The sequence below is a fragment of the Oncorhynchus mykiss genome, chromosome 14 (assembly GCF_057628025.1).
Source record: "Oncorhynchus mykiss isolate SJ-2025 chromosome 14, ASM5762802v1, whole genome shotgun sequence".
NCBI lineage: Eukaryota > Metazoa > Chordata > Actinopteri > Salmoniformes > Salmonidae > Oncorhynchus > Oncorhynchus mykiss.
In genome coordinates, this window is record NC_143035.1 from 36,497,879 (window position 1) to 36,516,289 (window position 18,411).

The 18,411-nt window shown below is 46.0% G+C and overlaps 1 protein-coding gene across 8 annotated transcripts in view; it reads right to left on the bottom strand.

The window, feature by feature from the left end:
* The window catches only part of LOC110510782 (E3 ubiquitin-protein ligase MID2), a 226,883-nt gene that overhangs the window by 100,799 nt on the left and 107,673 nt on the right, over positions 1-18,411 (bottom strand). For all 8 annotated transcript variants that reach the window (XR_016486382.1, XR_016486381.1, XM_090198892.1 and 5 more), the window contains exon 2: positions 2,548-3,356. Coding sequence is in view for 6 of the 8 variants with exons in the window: in XM_090198892.1 (XP_090055018.1) it covers positions 2,548-3,300 (753 nt within the window). In the remaining 2 variants the exon portion in view is untranslated. The remainder of the gene's footprint in view (positions 1-2,547; positions 3,357-18,411) is intronic.

An 18,411-nucleotide genomic window follows, 5' to 3' on the forward strand; every position in this document is an offset into this window, starting at 1 on the left:
GTTGGGTGTGAATCAGCTTCAGTGTTGGGTGTGAATCAGCTTCAGTGTTGGGTGTGAATCAGCTTCAGTGTTGGGTGTGAATCAGATTCAGTGTTGGGTGTGAATCAGATTCAGTGTTGGGTGTGAATCAGATTCAGTGTTGGGTGTGAATCAGCTTCAGTGTTGGGTGTGAATCAGCTTCAGTGTTGGGTGTGAATCAGATTCAGTGTTGGGTGTGAATCAGCTTCAGTGTTGGGTGTGAATCAGCTTCAGTGTTGGGTGTGAATCAGCTTCAGTGTTGGGTGTGAATCAGCTTCAGTGTTGGGTGTGAATCAGCTTCAGTGTTGGGTGTGAATCAGCTTCAGTGTTGGGTGTGAATCAGCTTCAGTGTTGGGTGTGAATCAGCTTCAGTGTTGGGTGTGAATCAGCTTCAGTGTTGGGTGTGAATCAGCTTCAGTGTTGGGTGTGAATCAGATTCAGTGTTGGGTGTGAATCAGATTCAGTGTTGGGTGTGAATCAGCTTCAGTGTTGGGTGTGAATCAGCTTCAGTGTTGGGTGTGAATCAGATTCAGTGTTGGGTGTGAATCAGATTCAGTGTTGGGTGTGAATCAGCTTCAGTGTTGGGTGTGAATCAGCTTCAGTGTTGGGTGTGAATCAGCTTCAGTGTCACTCTGACAATAACAATCAATCCAATAATCAGACTTTCAAAGTCCTTATTTATTAAATCCTTCCCTAAAGTGTATACAATCAAACTCAGAAAGCTTCCCTTGATTTATCCTAATGAAAAATAAACATATTTAAAAAATAAAAAGTTAATTAAATGTCCAAAACCCACATTGTATACCCTGTCCACCCTCTGAATACGTTATGTTGTGTTATATTTGCTCAAAATAGTTTAAAACAAATGGATAATTTTTATATTTTATTTATTTATTGATACTTTATTACGTGACTGTTTAAATCTCAATTGGGATACTTTTTCTACAGGAGTTATGTTGTTTGGGGGGGGGGGGGGGGGGGTATATAGTGTTTTGCCACAAAACATGATTATTTGTATTTAAAAAATAAATAAAAATTAGCTTACAATATATATCAAACAATATAATGTCTGTCTTTTCTCTAGCCCATGTCATGGCAAAATCTTTTCCACAATATGTGTTTTTAATTAACGTCAATTCACCAACATTTCTGAAAATAGATATTATGCGTTTTGGAAAAACAACACTTTAAATACAGTTTGTTAATGTGTACAGTTAGTGTGTGATCTGTGTGTTAGAGAGAACGGGGGGGGGGGGGGGGCCTCACCTTGAGTTTGTTAATGTGTACAGTTAGTGTGTGATCTGTGTGTTAGAGAGAACGGGGGGGGGGGGGGGGGGGGCTCACCTTGAGTTTGTTAATGTGTACAGTTAGTGTGTGATCTGTGTGTTAGAGAGAACGGGTGGGGGGGGGGGGCTCACCTTGAGTTTGTTAATGTGTACAGTTAGTGTGTGATCTGTGTGTTAGAGAGAACGGGGGGGGGGGGGGGGGGGGGGGCTCACCTTGAGTTTGTTAATGTGTACAGTTAGTGTGAGATCTGTGTGTTAGAGAGAACGGGTGGGGCCTCACCTTGAGTTTGTTAATGTGTACAGTTAGTGTGTGATCTGTGTGTTAGAGAGAACGGGGGGGGGGCCTCACCTTGAGTTTGTTAATGTGTACAGTTAGTGTGTGATCTGTGTGTTAGAGAGAACGGGTGGGGCCTCACCTTGAGTTTGTTAATGTGTACAGTTAGTGTGTGATCTGTGTGTTAGAGAGAACGGGGGGGGGGGGGGGGGGGGGGGCTCACCTTGAGTTTGTTAATGTGTACAGTTAGTGTGTGATCTGTGTGTTAGAGAGAACGGGTGGGGCCTCACCTTGAGTTTGTTAATGTGTACAGTTAGTGTGTGATCTGTGTGTTAGAGAGAACGGGGGGGGGCCTCACCTTGAGTTTGTTAATGTGTACAGTTAGTGTGTGATCTGTGTGTTAGAGAGAACGGGTGGGGCCTCACCTTGAGTTTGTTAATGTGTACAGTTAGTGTGTGATCTGTGTGTTAGAGAGAACGGGGGGGGGGGGGGGCGGGCTCACCTTGAGTTTGTTAATGTGTACAGTTAGTGTGTGATCTGTGTGTTAGAGAGAACGGGGCTCACCTTGAGTTTGTTAATGTGTACAGTTAGTGTGTGATCTGTGTGTTAGAGAGAACGGGTGGGGGCTCACCTTGAGTTTGTTAATGTGTACAGTTAGTGTGTGATCTGTGTGTTAGAGAGAACGGGTGGGGGCCTCACCTTGAGTTTGTTAATGTGTACAGTTAGTGTGTGATCTGTGTGTTAGAGAGAAGGGGGGGGGGGCTCACCTTGAGTTTGTTAATGTGTACAGTTAGTGTGTGATCTGTGTGTTAGAGAGAACGGGTGGGGCCTCACCTTGAGTTTGTTAATGTGTAGTGTTAGTGTGTGATCTGTGTGTTAGAGAGAACGGGTGGGGGCCTCACCTTGAGTTTGTTAATGTGTACAGTTAGTGTGTGATCTGTGTGTTAGAGAGAACGGGTGGGGCCTCACCTTGAGTTTGTCGAAGCGTTCGCTAAGAGAGGAGACTTGATGTTCTCTGTGTCGTCCCACCAGCTTACACAGGGCACATATCAGCTGGTCATCCACGATGCAATACATATTAACCTTCTCATTCTCATGCTCCAGACAGGTGAGGCCTCTCATGTGGGCGTCATGCACCGGCTCCACCAACCGGTGACTGGTAAACGGCTTCTTATTTGGGTGCGTGGCACGTAGACACCTGTCACAGTACGACACCTCGCAGGTCACGCACGTCTTGACTGCCTCGCGCGGCGGGTCCTGCTCACAGAACTGGCAGCTGATACGGTGCTCCAGAGACATGGTGGCGGTGTGCTGATGAGAGGAGGGCTGGGCCGGGCTGGAGCGGGCGCTGTGGCTGCCGGAGCTTCCTCCTCCGCTGCTGCTATAGGGCCTGTGGCCTCCGGAGAGACCTGGGGCACGACGGCTCTCACTGGGGGAGTTAGGGCCGCTGACGGAGGCCTTCTGGAAACGGTGGATGATGTTCTGCAGGGTCACATTGCGCTTCAGGCCCTCCAGGCCGCGGTGGTTCAGCGTGATGACGTAACGGCAGGTGGGGCACTGGAAGGCGGAGATGGACTCTAGAGGTTTGTTGGACGAGCAGTGGGAGACTAGGATACGGTGGGCGCAGTTGAAACACAGGCTGTGGGCGCAGGGTAAGAGCAGGGGATCTTCAAACAACTCCAGGCAGATTGGGCAGGTGAGCTCAGACTCCAGTGTTTCCATCTTCAGCAGAACCAATCTAGAGGCGACATCAAATCCCACGGAAGCTGGTCAGTCACCTGAAAGAGGAAAGAGGAGAACAGAAACAGAGAGTTGACTATTAGTTCAACCGCAGGGCTCTCCAGAGGGTGGTGCCCAACGAATTACCGGGAGAAAACTTCCCGGTAGAGATGGGGCGGGCAGGCTGCATAATGAGACTAGCTGGGTAGAGATGGGGCTGGCAGGCTGCATAATGAGCCTAGCTGGGTAGAGATGGGGCTGGCAGGCTGAATAATGCGACTAGCTGGGTAGAGATGGGGCGGGCAGGCTGCATAATGAGACTAGCTGGGTAGAGATGGGGCTGGCAGGCTGCATAATGAGACTAGCTGGGTAGAGATGGGGCTGGCAGACTGAATAATGCGACTAGCTGGGTAGAGATGGGGCTGGCAGGCTGCATAATGAGACTAGCTGGGTAGAGATGGGGCTGGCAGGCTGCATAATGAGACTAGCTGGGTAGAGATGGGGCTGGCAGACTGAATAATGAGACTAGCTGGGTAGAGATGAGGCTAGCTGGGTAGAGATGGGGCTGGCAGGCTGAATAATGAGACTAGCTGGGTAGAGATGGGGCTGGCAGGCTGCATAATGAGACTAGCTGGGTAGAGATGGGGCTGGCAGACTGAATAATGAGACTAGCTGGGTAGAGATGAGGCTAGCTGGGTAGAGATGGGGCTGGCAGGCTGAATAATGAGACTAGCTGGGTAGAGATGGGGCTGGCAGGCTGCATAATGAGGCTAGCTGGGTAGAGATGGGGCTGGCAGGCTGAATAATGAGACTAGCTGGGTAGAGATGGGGCTGGCAGACTGAATAATGAGACTAGCTGGGTAGAGATGGGGCTGGCAGGCTGCATAATGAGGCTAGCTGGGTAGAGATGAGTAAGGTCTGTACAGACAGAAAGGATGCACCCCTGTTCCCTATATAGGGCACTACTTTTGACCAGGGCTCATAGTACTATACTGCACTATACAGGGAATAGGATGTGATTTGGGACACATCCAGACATAGATGCAGGCTAGTCTGATCAGTGTAATGTCTCCAGCTGAAGACCGGGCACAGTGGTGGCAGCCCTGCCCTGCCTGGCATCTCTCCAGAGCCTCCAGCCAGAGTGAGCCTAGCAGCACATCCACACTCACAACTGTCTGGTGCTGTCAAATGACATGGCATATAATGCATCACATCGCTTAAGTCCCGAAAGAGAGAGAGAGAGAGAGAGACAGAGAAAGACAGAGAAAGACAGAGAGAGAGAGAGAGAGAGAGAGAGAGAGAGAGAGAGAGACAGAGAGAGAGAGAGAGAGAGAGACAGAGAGAGAGAGAAAGACAGAGAAAGACAGAGAAAGACAGAGAGAGAGAAAAGGGCTGCTCTGTCTCCCAAAACACTCTACATTTAACAGAGTCTGTTGGCTGGACAGATTATAATGTTTCTGCATTGATGGATTCCACTGGGTCCTGAACATGAAAAGGCACAAATCACCTCAGCCAGGCAGGGAAGACGGGTCCTCAGCACATCTCTCTACCCCCCCTCTCTAACCCTGGCTAACACCTCACAGGCAGGCAGCTCCACAGTCCTCATCTCCTCTCCTCCCCTCCCCCCAACCCCCCCCCCCCCCCCTGCATCTCACTACAGACCCTGGTTCGACAACCGGCCGTGGTTGGGGGCCCAGCGTCGTTAGAGTTTGGCTGGGGCAGGCCGTCATTGTAAATAAGATTTTGTTCTGAACTGACTTGCATTTTCCTTAAGAGTTTTCAGGCATGCATGAAAATCCCATCCCCCAATTCCCGCTCACTGGACTTGCAAGCCCACAGGACTCTCTATATTGATTGGACCTAGGCCACTGTCATCAGAGTTTACAGTCTTCACATAGGCCTATTCCATTGAGGACCACATTGGAAACATTCTCTCTTTTCACTGGTGTTCAATGTTCATTTGTATATTTGATGGCAACTGACAACTTTGTCCACTATGCAAAACAGCACACACAAAGAGAGGAACGGTCACAAGAGAGAACAGAGTCTTGAAGATGTCATTCTGCAACAACATAAGACTCAAACCCCACAGACAGGGCAACATAGAATGGTCTCAAACCTGTGTTTACATTCACCACTATAGTTGTTGAGAGAGAGCAAACAGATCTGAGACCAGGATAATGTCACCTCAACCCCCCCCCCCTCTTTGACATTGAACCAGTTTCAAAGCTAACATGATTTAAGCTCCAGCTAACTGATTGTGAAGGTCTGGCTAGCTACCGTTCCACTACAAATTAATCACTGGAAAAATAAACAATATCCTAGACCCGTAACCAATCATGCAGATAATATGCTGCTAGATAACACACGAGGGCCAGTGTCTGTCCTTCACATTCACCTTCGGGCTGGGATTTATCAGCCTCTTTATTTGGTCGTTATCAGGTAGGTTGGCTTTATGTTAGTGGGGAGAACTCACAGGCAGCACCTAGGCCGTATCCCAGATAGCACCCTATTCCCGATATTGTGCACTACTTTTGACCAGAGCACTATGGGTATGGTGCACTATATAAGGAATAGGATGCCATTGGAGACACATCCCTAGGCCGTATAGGTTGAGAAGTAGAAGAGGCTGGCTGGTCCACCATGCTAACAAAAGGCCTGTATATCTGTTTCAGACAGGGAATAACATCAAATCTAATTTTATTAGTCACATGCACCTGAACACAACAGGTGTATTCACCTTACAGTGAAATGCTTACTTACGAGCCCCTAACCAACAATGCAGTTATTTTTTTAATTATTTTTTAAAATGTAACAATTAATTAAAGAGCAGCAGTAAAATAACAATAGCGAGACTATATACAGGGGGTACCGGTACAGAGTCAATGTGGAGGCTATATACAGGGGTACCGGTACAGAGTCAATGTGGAGGCTATATACAGGGGGTACCGGTACAGAGTCAATGTGGAGGCTATATACAGGGGGTACCGGTACAGAGTCAATGTGGAGGCTATATACAGGGGGTACCGGTACAGAGTCAATGTGGAGGCTATATACAGGGTGTACCGGTACAGAGTCAATGTGGAGGCTATATACAGGGGGTACCGGTACAGAGTCAATGTGGTGGCTATATACAGGGGGTACCGGTACAGAGTCAATGTGGAGGCTATATACAGGGGGTACCGGTACAGAGTCAATGTGGAGGCTATATACAGGGGGTACCGGTACAGAGTCAATGTGGAGGCTATATACAGGGGGTACCGGTACAGAGTCAATGTGGAGGCTATATACAGGGGGTACCGGTACAGAGTCAATGTGCAGGGGGTACAGGTTAGTTGAGGTAATATGTACATGTAGGTAGAGTTATAATGACTATACATAGATAATGACAACAGAGAGTAGCAGCAGCGGGACCCATGCCAAATCTTTTCAGTCTCATGAGGGGGAATAGTTTTTTTTTCGTGCCCTCTTCACGACTGTCTCAACCTGCTCCACTACAGCCCAGTTGATGAGAATGGGGGTGTGCTCGGTCCTCTTTTTCCTGTAGTCCACAATCATCTGCTTTGTCTTGATCACATTGAGGGAGAGGTTGTTGTCCTGGCACCACATGGCCAGGTCTCTGACCTCCTCCCTATAGGCTGTCTCGTCGTTGATCAGGCCTACCACTGTTGTGTCATCGGCAAACCTAATGATGGTGTTGGAGTTGTGCCTGGCCGTGCAGTCATGAGTGAACAGGGAGTACAGAAGGGGACTGAGCACGCACCCCTGAGGGGCCCCTGTGTTGAGGATATGCGGTGAATATGTTGTTACCTACCCCTACCACCTGGGGGAGGCCCGTCAGGAAGTCCAGGATCCAGTTGAAGAGCGAGGTGTTTAGTCCAAGCGTCTTTAGCTTAGTGATGAGCTTTCAGGGCAGTATGGCGTTGAACACTGAGCTGTAGTCAATGAATAGCATTCTCACATAGGTCTGTTGGTCAGCGCAGTACACATCCTGGTAATCCACCTGGCCTGCCGCCTTGTGAATGTTGACCTATTTAAAAGGTCTTACTCACATCGGCTGCGGAGAGCGTGATCACACAGTCTTCCGGAACAGCTGGTGCTCTCATGCATGTTTCAGTGTTATTTGCCTCGAAGCGAGCATAGAAGTTATTTAGCTCGTCTGGTAGGCTCGTGTCACCGGGCAGCTCTCGGCTGTGCTTACCTTTGTAGTCTGTAATGGTTTGCAAGCCCTGCCACATCCAACGAGCGTCTGAGCCGGTGTAGTATGACTCGTTCTTAGTCCTATATTGACGCCTTGCCTGTTTGATGGTTCGTTGGAGGGCATAGAGGGATTTCTTATAAGAGTCCGGGTTAGCTTGAAAGCGGCATCTCTAGCATTTACCTCAGTCCGGATGTTGCCGGTAATCCATAGCTTCTGGTTGGGGTATGTATGTACGGTCACTGTGGGGACGACGTCATCGATGCACTTATTGATGAAGCCAATGACTGATGTGGTGTACTCTTCAATGCCATCGGAGGAATCCCGGAACATGTTCCAGTCTGTGCTAGCACAATAGTCCTGTAGTTTAGCATCTGCTTCATCTGACCACTTTTTTATTGAGCTAGTCACTGGTGCTTCCTGCTTTAATTGTTGTTTGTAAGTAAGAATCAGGAGGATAGAATTATGGTCAGATTTGCCAAATGGAGGGAGAGCTTTGTATGTGTCTCTATGTTTGGAGTAAAGTTGGTCCAGAGTTTCTCTTCCACTGGTAGCACATTTAACATGTTGATAGAAATTTGGTAAAACGGTTTTAAGTTTCCCTGCATTAAAGTCCCCAGCTACTAAGAGCGCTGCGTCTTGGCTGACCGTTTTCTAGTTTGCTGTATTGTGGAATACAGCTGTCTTAGTGCCAGCATCTGACTGGCGCCATTTTTATAAGGATAAGCATCCAGGAGCCAGCGATGAGGAGGGTAAAGGAGGGGGAGGGAGGAAAGGTGACCTCTGCGCCCTCTGTGCTGCTGCTCCAGGTAAGAGGGAATAGCACATAGAAAGACATCGCCTTCCCACTGTAGACGGACAGATTGATATAATAATTGTAAGATATTGGGCAATGGCTCAACCAAAGGACAAAATGACACGTTGGTTTCCTTATCCTGTAAGCAGTCTATGGACAAGGTCCATACTTTGGTTTCATTTCCCTGACACTGATTCCAAATGCTAACGTTTTAACAAATCCCATTGAAGTCAAGGTACCAATGTCAGGATTTTTTTGCGAATCGTGCCCAAATTATCCGAAAGTATCTCAAATTGATTGTGAAGGTCAAAGTCACTTATTGATGATTTGAACATGTCCATAGACTGTTTACAGAGTAACCATTCTGTCATTTGGGGCGGCAGGGTAGCCTAGTGGTTAGAGCGTTGGACTAATAACCGGAAGGTACAAAAAAAAAATTGTTCTGCCCCTGAACAGGCAGTTAACCCACTGTTCCTAGGCTGTCATTGAAAATAAGAATTTGTTCTTAACTAACTTGCCTAGTTAAATAAAATGTGGTAATTTGGGTGTGCTATCCCTTTATCAATATGTATACTAAACTAGAATGATGCTAGATCTTTTCCACTGAAAGTTGTTTCTCTATATGACTGGTGAGGAGTGGCCCTCCCACAATGGCCAGATTGACGCCAACAGTGATTCATTTGGCAGACATATTTCATTTGATGGGAATTTGTTTTTCATTGCTTAACGGTGCGAGAAATGTGTGTACGGACGCCACATAGCTTCAAATTAAGAGACATATGCATAAGCATTAACACTGAATAAACTCCATTATACCCACTTGGGAGAATGAAACTAAGAAGACGAGGAAACCAGACAGTTTGGGAGGACACAGAAATAAAACCAGACTAATAAAAATAAACAGTCTCCATCCCAAATCCTCCTTATTATCTATACAGTGAATTATTTTGGACCAGAGTCCTATAGACCCGGTAAAAAGGTAGTGTTCTATGTAGGGAAAAGGGTGCCATTTGACACACTGTATTAATATCTTGTTCAGGTGAAAGGTCACCATAAGGCTCTACTTTCTGTTGGGGTACAGAAGCACAGAGAACAGATTCAGCAGATTCAGTCTCCATTTGTGACTATCTTCTTATGTTGATTACTGCAGGACGTAACGTTTATAGTACAGACAGGCTTTTTTTCAGCAGAATCAGACGGTGAAAAGAAATAAATGAATATTTCAGATGACTCATTTAGCATGTTTGATCAGAGGGAGTGTCCCAAATGGCACCCTATTCCCTACATAGTGCACTACTAGTGACCAGAGCTGCTATGAGCCCTAGTCCAAACTATATAGGAAATAGGGGGCATTTGGGCATACAATAGTCGGCTGGTGTTTCCAGAATCCACTTATATAACTACATGGCTACATATTTTACACAACAAACTAGCTAAAGATTTGGACTATCTCAAATCTATTTGCCCTACTGGTTCACTGTCCTACAGCTCAATGAGGATATAACCTCCCAGTTAAACTACTGGTTCACTGTCCTACAGCTCAATGAGGATATAACCTCCCAGTTAAACTACTGGTTCACTGTCCTACAGCTCAATGAGGATATAACCTCCCAGTTAAACTACTGGTTCACTGTCCTACAGCTCAATGAGGATATAACCTCCCAGTTAAACTACTGGTTCACTGTCCTACAGCTCAATGAGGATATAACCTCCCAGTTAAACTACTGGTTCACTGTCCTACAGCTCAATGAGGATATAACCTCCCAGTTAAACTACTGGTTCACTGTCCTACAGCTCAATGAGGATATAACCTCCCAGTTAAACTACTGGTTCACTGTCCTACAGCTCAATGGGGATATAACCTCCCAGTTAAACTACTTGACCAGCTGTCAAACGCTCTTAGGATCTTATAACATCTGCTTTGACATGTTTTGGACTCTCAGTATAGGAGTCTATTGTAGGCATGACAACCAGGGGTTCTGATTGACTCCCAGTATAGGAGTCTATTGTAGGCATGACAACCAGGGGTTCTGATTGACTCCCAGTATAGGAGTCTATTGTAGGCATGACAACCAGGGGTTCTGATTGACTACCAGTATAGGAGTCTATTGTATGAATGACAGGCAGGGGTTCTGAAATATAAATGATTGATGTTTTGTTTGTGTTTTTCTTAGTCTGTGTCTCTTTCTGCATCCCAAAATGGCACCCTATTCTCTATAGGCTCCGGTCTAAAGCAGTGCACTACATAGGGAATAGGGTGCCATTTGGGACAGAGTCTCTGTCTTTGTTTTTGTTTTGTTTGTGTATTTAATCCCAGGGAAGGAACATGCCCAGGGGACTGTGTTCACTGGGCTCTAGCTGAGCCCAGACAAAGCCTGCGTCACAGCAGAATATGGCATTTCTGGAACAATGACAATTAGCCTTGTCTAAACAATGGGGACAATTTACTGTTAGGTGACTCGCCGTATAGGCCTCTTCCTTGAATTATGTTTACACAATCACATGAACACAATAATCACTTGAAGGAATCCTTTTACGAGGTCTTGCATATAGTAAACAGTTCCTTTAAAATATAATGTAGTAATATAAAACTATATATCCAGGGGAGGTCATTTTCAAAAAATAATACTGTATTTCTGTCATGCAAACCTCACTTCCAGGAGTGAAAAAAAGGACACATACCTTAAAAGCCTACAAGGCATTAATGCTAAAGTCACGTAACCAGTCAATTGTTTGAGTGAGAGGCTGCTTGGGTGGGTGTGTGTTTGAGTGAGAGGCTGCTTGGGTGGGTGTGTGTTTGAGTGAGAGGCTGCTTGGGTGTGTGTGTGTGTGTGTTTGAGTGAGAGGCTGCTTGGGTGTGTGTGTGTGTGTTTGAGTGAGAGGCTGCTTGGGTGGGTGTGTGTTTGAGTGAGAGGCTGCTTGGGTGGGTGTGTGTTTGAGTGAGAGGCTGCTTGGGTGTGTGTGTGTGTGTTTGAGTGAGAGGCTGCTTGGGTGTGTGTGTGTTTGAGTGAGAGGCTGCTTGGGTGTGTGTGTGTTTGAGTGAGAGGCTGCTTGGGTGAGTGTGTGTTTGAGTGAGAGGCTGCTTGGGTGGGTGTGTGTTTGAGTGAGAGGCTGCTTGGGTGTGTGTATGTTTGAGTGAGAGGCTGCTTGGGTGTGTGTGTGTTTGAGTGAGAGGCTGCTTGGGTGTGTGTATGTTTGAGTGAGAGGCTGCTTGGGTGTGTGTGTGTTTGAGTGAGAGGCTGCTTGGGTGTGTGTGTGTTTGAGTGAGAGGCTGCTTGGGTGTCTGTCTGTGTGTGTACTCCCCTTGGCGCGCGCGTGTCTATCTGTGTGTGTGCGTGTGAGAGAGACAGAGAGAGAGTGGGCAGTTCAGCTGCCTGGGCTTGACAGCGACCCCTGACCTCTAGTGATGGGTGTAACCTGTACAGGTTAGAAGGTCAGGGTCAGAACCGAGCCAAAACTGAGATGGACCATTGGAACCATTCATCCTCCTAAGATGCTGCAGCTGTGGACAAAAAAATACCTGTAAACTATTACACACCCAGCTGTAGCAGAGAGGAACACCTCCCCAGAATGAGTTTCATTACAGTTGCAAAACACCATACACTTTCTCAAAGTCTTTAAGGAATCCCAGTTGCTTATTCCTTCCTGATTCCGGGGGATCCTCCAGTCGGGATTTCAGCCAATCCTGGGAACTTTGCAACCCTACTTCCCATGTAAGATTCACAGGTCAACTTGGGGGGGGAAGGCTGTGATTTGGAGGATAGGTTGAGTGATTCGGTTGGAGTAAGACAGATTTTTTATTTAACTAGGCAAGTCAGTTTAGAACAAATTCTTATTTACAATGATGGCCTACCCCAGGGCCAAACCCGGACAACACTGGACCAATTGTGCTCCGCCTTATGGGACTCCCAATCACAGTCGGACATGATACAGCCTAGATTCGAACCAGGGACTGTAGTTACGCCTCTAGCACTGAGACGCAGTGCCTTAGAGCCCGCTGCGCCACAAGGGAGGCCGGATGTGATATCGCCTAGATTCGAACCAGGGACTGTAGTTACGCCTCTAGCACTGAGACGCAGTGCCTTAGAGCCCGCTGCGCCAGAAGGGAGCCCGGATGTGGGAGGGATACCATGCAGACAGGTCTGTTGGGTTTCTACACGATGCCTCTGCATCCAAAATGACTCCCTTCACTACCTTTGATCATGGCCCGTAGTCCTCTGAACAGGGTGTCATTCTGGGATGCAGAGACTGTAACAAGACTCTCAAGAGGACCTCTTCCACTCTACAGAAATCAAATTCCTGTTCCACGTGAGACAGCTGATCAGAACATACATACCCGAATAGACGGGCTGATAAATGCAGCACTGCATCCGCAGTCCTATGCACAGTACCTATGAGATAGAAATGGTCTCAGAGAGACAGCATCGACCACTACAAGTAGCCTAGCTCTAATGAACACAGGTGCTGCGGTGTTGTTGCTAGTCAGCTGCAGTGTAAAGTGACAGTGAGTCTTTTTCTATGGGAATTTCAGTGTTTGACTGACAGTACTCGTAGCTCCTGTGTTTCTCCCAGATCTCCATGTGGTGTTATCCCTGTCCCTGGGAGATGTCTGTCGGTCACAGGATGCATCCCAAATGGTATCATATTCCCTTTATAGCGCATTACTTTTGAGCAGGGCCCATTGGCCCATGGTGCACTATACCGTATAAAGGGAATATCGTGCCATTTGTTACCCAGCGAGCCTCTGTCTGTCACAGTCCCGTCCCATGAGGGGGTTCGTGTCAACGGGAACTGTGTAGGTGTCTTTAAAGAAAAGTAGGACAACAGGGAGTATAGAGTGTGATGCTGAGAGTGTTACAGTATGCTGGCAGTATGACAACAGGGGAGATAAGTTCCTCAGGGGGTTCCAGAACTATCTGTCAAGGTTCCATTTACCATCACAGAGTTCCATTCTGTTCACAGTTCCATCCTGAACAGTCACAACAGAAAACAAACACTTTCAGTTATTTGATTTAACTAGGCAAGACAGTTAAGAATTTTTTTTATTATTATCTTATTTACAATGACTGCTTACTGGGGAACAGAGGGTTAACTTCCTTGCTCAGGGGCAGAATGACACATTTTTACCTTGTCAGCTCGGGGATTCGATCTAGCAACACTTTCTGTTACTGGTCCAACGCTCTAGCCACTAGGCTACCTGCCACCCATATATACAGTATCAGTCAAAAGTTTGAACACACCTACTCATTCAAGGGCTTTTCTTTATTTTTTTTACTATTTTCTACGTAATAGAACGATAGTGGAGACATCAAAACTATGAAATAACACATATGGTATCATGTCTTAACCAAAAAAAGTGAAAGGATAATCATGACAACTTCTGGGGGACGTCCTCCAACCTATCAGAGCTCTTGCCGCATGACCTGACATGTTGTCCACCCAATCAAAGGATCAGAGAATTAATCTAGTACTGAAAGCATAACCTACAACTAGATAGCACTGCAATGCATACAATGTGGTGAGTAGTTGACTCAAAGAGAGAAAATACAATAGTTGAACAGTTATTAACAAATGTACTTATTTAAAAATGAAGGATAAGTAAGCAAGAGAGAGAGAGAGAGAGCTAGCTATATTTCATTATATTTTTTTCACTTAGCTAGCGAATGCAGCTAGCTAGTTTAGCTTACTCAAACACCTGGCTCAAAACAGAGAAGGATACTATGTTAGCTAGCTGGCTATCAAAACACTGGAACTTTTGGTTTCATTAATTTATTGCCACAGGGCCCCACCGGTGTATCTGCTAAACTGCTTGCTGCTGACTGTACACTGTACTGCATGATTGTAGCAGGTTTACTAACGCGTTAGTTCTAGCAGCTATGGTGACGGTCTATGACGTGACAACAATGTAGGCTGTGTTTAGCGGTTAGCGGTCATGATATGAAAGTTTGGCTTGGAACGTTTTTTTTCTCGCCTGGTCACAAGCTGACAGGTTTGTGCACTGAAGTACACGAGCGGAGGGGAAAGGTGAATGGAGGAGAACGCGTAGATCGTTGCGAAAAGGAAGGGTAGCCTAGTGGTTAGAGCGTTGGACTAGTAACCGGAAGGTTGCAAGTTCAAATCCCCGAGCTGACAAGGTACAAATCTGTCGTTCTGCCCCTGAACAGGCAGTTCAGAAAATAAGAATTTGTTCTTAACTGACTTGCCTAGTTAAATAAAGAAAATAAGTAAAATAAATATAATGCAACGAGCTGTTGATATGTGGCTGCTATGAAAGTGATCAGGGGTGTATTAATTCAGCAGATTCTGTTGAAAAATGTTTATTTGATGGAAGCAAACGGAACAGGGATTAACATACCTGAATTTATCCAACATAAACACTTGTTTGAAACTGCTAGACTAATCTAGATCAGCTAGATGCAGGCAAGAGTGCACAAGGCGGTATTGAATGTGTCATTGTCTGTCACCTTGATTACTCTAATGTTTCTCTCAACTAAACTTTCATTTATTTTTTTTTGATTTTACTAGGCAAGTCAGTTAAGAACAAATTCTTATTTTCAATGACAACCTGGGAAGGGTGGGTTAACTGCCTTGTTCAGGGGCAGAACAACAGATTCTTACCTTGTCAGCTCAGGGATTCGATCTTGCAATCTTTCGGTTACTAGTCCAACACTCTAACCACTGGGCTACCTGCCTCCCCGTTTAGAGGCTAGGTTGTAGCGACCTCATGATGGGTTACAGGGAACATTCTAGTATCATGTTGTAGCCTAAACCTATCCATGTTACATTGAACTGGGTGAATGGAATATGAATAACAGTCATCCAATATGCTGTCATAGAAATAATCGTCCTCCCTAATCTTAATCGTCACCGAACGCCACTGGTATGCAGAGAAGCATTCCTCATATATCAGACGAGAACAAAAGGTTATGGACGGTAATTACAAATGACTGGATCACTCCACTCTGCTCTGTTAGCTACTTCATGTGGAACAGCAACACATTACTCATTAAATACCCGTTTTGAGGCCAGTAGAGATGTTTTAATTGGCCCTGTACTGTAGGGTAAAACAGCTGTAATAAAGGATGAAATAGTGTTTAAATGTGACAGTTGATTCTCCACTCTCCAAAGAGCAATGTACCACAACTGAGCTCAAATAAGCAGTTCTCTTTTCACAGCTTCACGGGGTATAGAAAGTCAATACAGTATTATTTAATATAGGTCTATATCAATAAAAAAAACACTACTAAAGGACACCAATAAGAAGAAGAGATTTGTTTGGGACAAGAAACACGAGCAATGGACATTAGACTGGTGGAAATCTGACCTCTGGTCTGATGAGTCCAAATTTGAGATGTTTGGTTCCAACAGTGTTTTTGTGAGATGCAGAGTAGGTGAACGATGATCTCCGCATGTGTGGTTCCCACCGTGAAGCACGGAGGAGGAGGAACGGTGATGGTGCTTTGCAGATGACAAGGTGGGTAATTTATTTAGAAGTCAAGGCGCATTTAACCAGCATGGCTACCACAGCATTCTGCAGCGATACGCCATCCCAATTGATTTTCGCTCAGTGGGACTATCACCTCCAGGCTGTGTAAAGGCTATTTGACCAAGAAGGAAAGTGATGGTGTTCTGCATCAGATGACCTGGCCTCCACAATCACCCGACCTCAACCCAATTGAGGTGGTTTGGGATGAGTTGGAGCACAGAGTGAAGGAAAAACAGCCAACTAGTGCTCACCAAAGGTGGGAACTCCTTAAAAACTGTTGGAAAAGCATTCCAGGTGAAGCTGGTTGAGAGAATGCAAAAGTGCAAAGCTGTCATCAAGGCAAAGGGTGGCTACTTTGAAGAAGTAGTATATTTTGACTTGTTTAACACTTTTTGTTCCCCCCATATGTGTTATTTCATTGTTTTGAGGTCTTCACTTTTATTCTACAATGTAGAAAATAGTAAAAATAAAGAAAAACCCTTGATTGAGTAAATGTGTCCAAACTTTTGACTGGTACTGTATTTAAACACATGGGGCTCTGTCCACAGTTCATGTTCCACATCTTCTCTCTCTCTCTAGCCAACACTCTCTAGGCAGTTGGTTTAATCAAACATTCCATTTCTATTAATACAATCTAACCAGGCACAAGTGTCTGCATCCCAAATAAAACCCAAGTCCCTGTGTAGTGCACTACTTTTGCCCAGCCAGGGCCTATAGGGCTCTGGTGTAAAGGGAATAGGTTGCCATTTGGGACACACAGCCAGTAATGCAGCCAGGCGTTTCAATTTCACATTGGGTGCAGTTCTCAGAGCAGCGGTTCCTGCCTGGCTCAGGGGCTAACTATTTATATTAATCTCCTCTGAAGAACCAAGATGGCCGACTAGTTTCACAAAGCCTCCTGCATTGTGATCCAGGTCATAGTGCTTCTAAATGCGCTGCTATGACACAATCTGGTCAGGTGTCCCTGATGCCGGCAGCCAGATTGGTCGAGTGTCTTTGATGACGACTACCTTATTGGTTGGGTCTCTCTGATGATAAATCCTTATTGGCTGGGTGTCCCTGATGACAAACACCTATTAGACAGGGGAGGTTCTCCTCTGCACTGTTCAACCAATCCAGTAAATGAGTAGGAGTTCAGATGGAGTGTCGCCTTGTTATCTTCAAAAGAGGAAGTTGTGTCACAGTCTCTCTTTCCATTTCCCCTGAAAACAGAGCATCCACAGTCTCTCTTTCCATTTCCCCTGAAAACAGAGCATCCACAGGCTCTCTTTCCATTTCCCCTGAAAACAGAGCATCCACAGTCTCTCTTTCCATTTCCCCCGAAAACAGAGCAACCACAGACTCTCTTTCCATTTCCCCTGAAAACAGAGCATCCACAGGATCTCTTTCCATTTCCCCTGAAAACAGAGCATCCACGGGCTCTCTTTCCATTTCCCCTGAAAACAGAGCATCCACAGGCTCTCTTTCCATTTCCCCTGAAAACAGAGCATCCACGGGCTCTCTTTCCATTTCCCCTGAAAACAGAGCATCCACAGGCTCTCTTTCCAATTCCCCTGAAAACAGAGCATCCACAGGCTCTCTTTCCATTTCCCCTGAAAACAGAGCATCCACGGGCTCTCTTTCCATTTCCCCTGAAAATAGAGCATCCACAGGCTCTCTTTCCATTTCCCTTGAAAACAGAGCATCCACAGGCTCTTTCCATTTCCCCTGAAAACAGAGCATCCACAGGCTCTTTCCATTTCAGCAGAGGCTACCCTGATGCTATTGGATGGTGTCCCTGATAATAAAACCCTATTGGTCAGGTGTCCCTGATGATAAAACCCTATTGGTCAGGTGTCCCTGATGATAAAACCCTATTGGTCAGGTGTCCCTGATGATAAAACCCTATTGGTCAGGTGTCCCTGATGATAAAACCCTATTGGTCAGGTGTCCCTGATGATAAAACCCTATTGGTCAGGTGTCCCTGATTATACAACCCAATTGGTCAGGTGTCCCTGATGATAAAACCCTATTGGTCAGGTGTCCCTGATGATACAACCCTATTGGTCAGGTGTCCCTGATGATAAAACCCTATTGGTCAGGTGTCCCTGATGATAAAACCCTATTGGTCAGGTGTCCCTGATGATAAGACCCTATTGGTCAGGTGTCCCTGATGATAAAACCCTATTGGTCAGGTGTCCCTGATGATAAAACCCTATTGGTCAGGTGTCCCTGATGATACAACCCTATTGGTCAGGTGTCCCTGATGATGCATGCAGACTATTGGACTATTGATCCAGGAAGTAACCACTGCTTCCAGGGCTCTCTGACTTACACGAACACGGCGTGTGTGGAGACTAAAACAGGAACCCCAACCCACTCGCTCTCTCTCCCCTAACACCAGTCAGTTACATCAGTACAACGTAAAGCAAAGTGCTCCTCATTAGAAGCGTCTTTGTGGAAACATGACACAGCGTTCCTCATTAGAAGCGTCTTTGTGGAAACATGACATAGCCTTGTTTTGCGACTGAGCACAATAGTATTTCCCTCTTGCCATTTAAGTTGATCAAAGACTATGACTGCATGCTTTTTACATTCCAGGAACAAGAGTCTCTCAAAAACAGAGATTATTTGACACGTTTACATTTGTTTAAA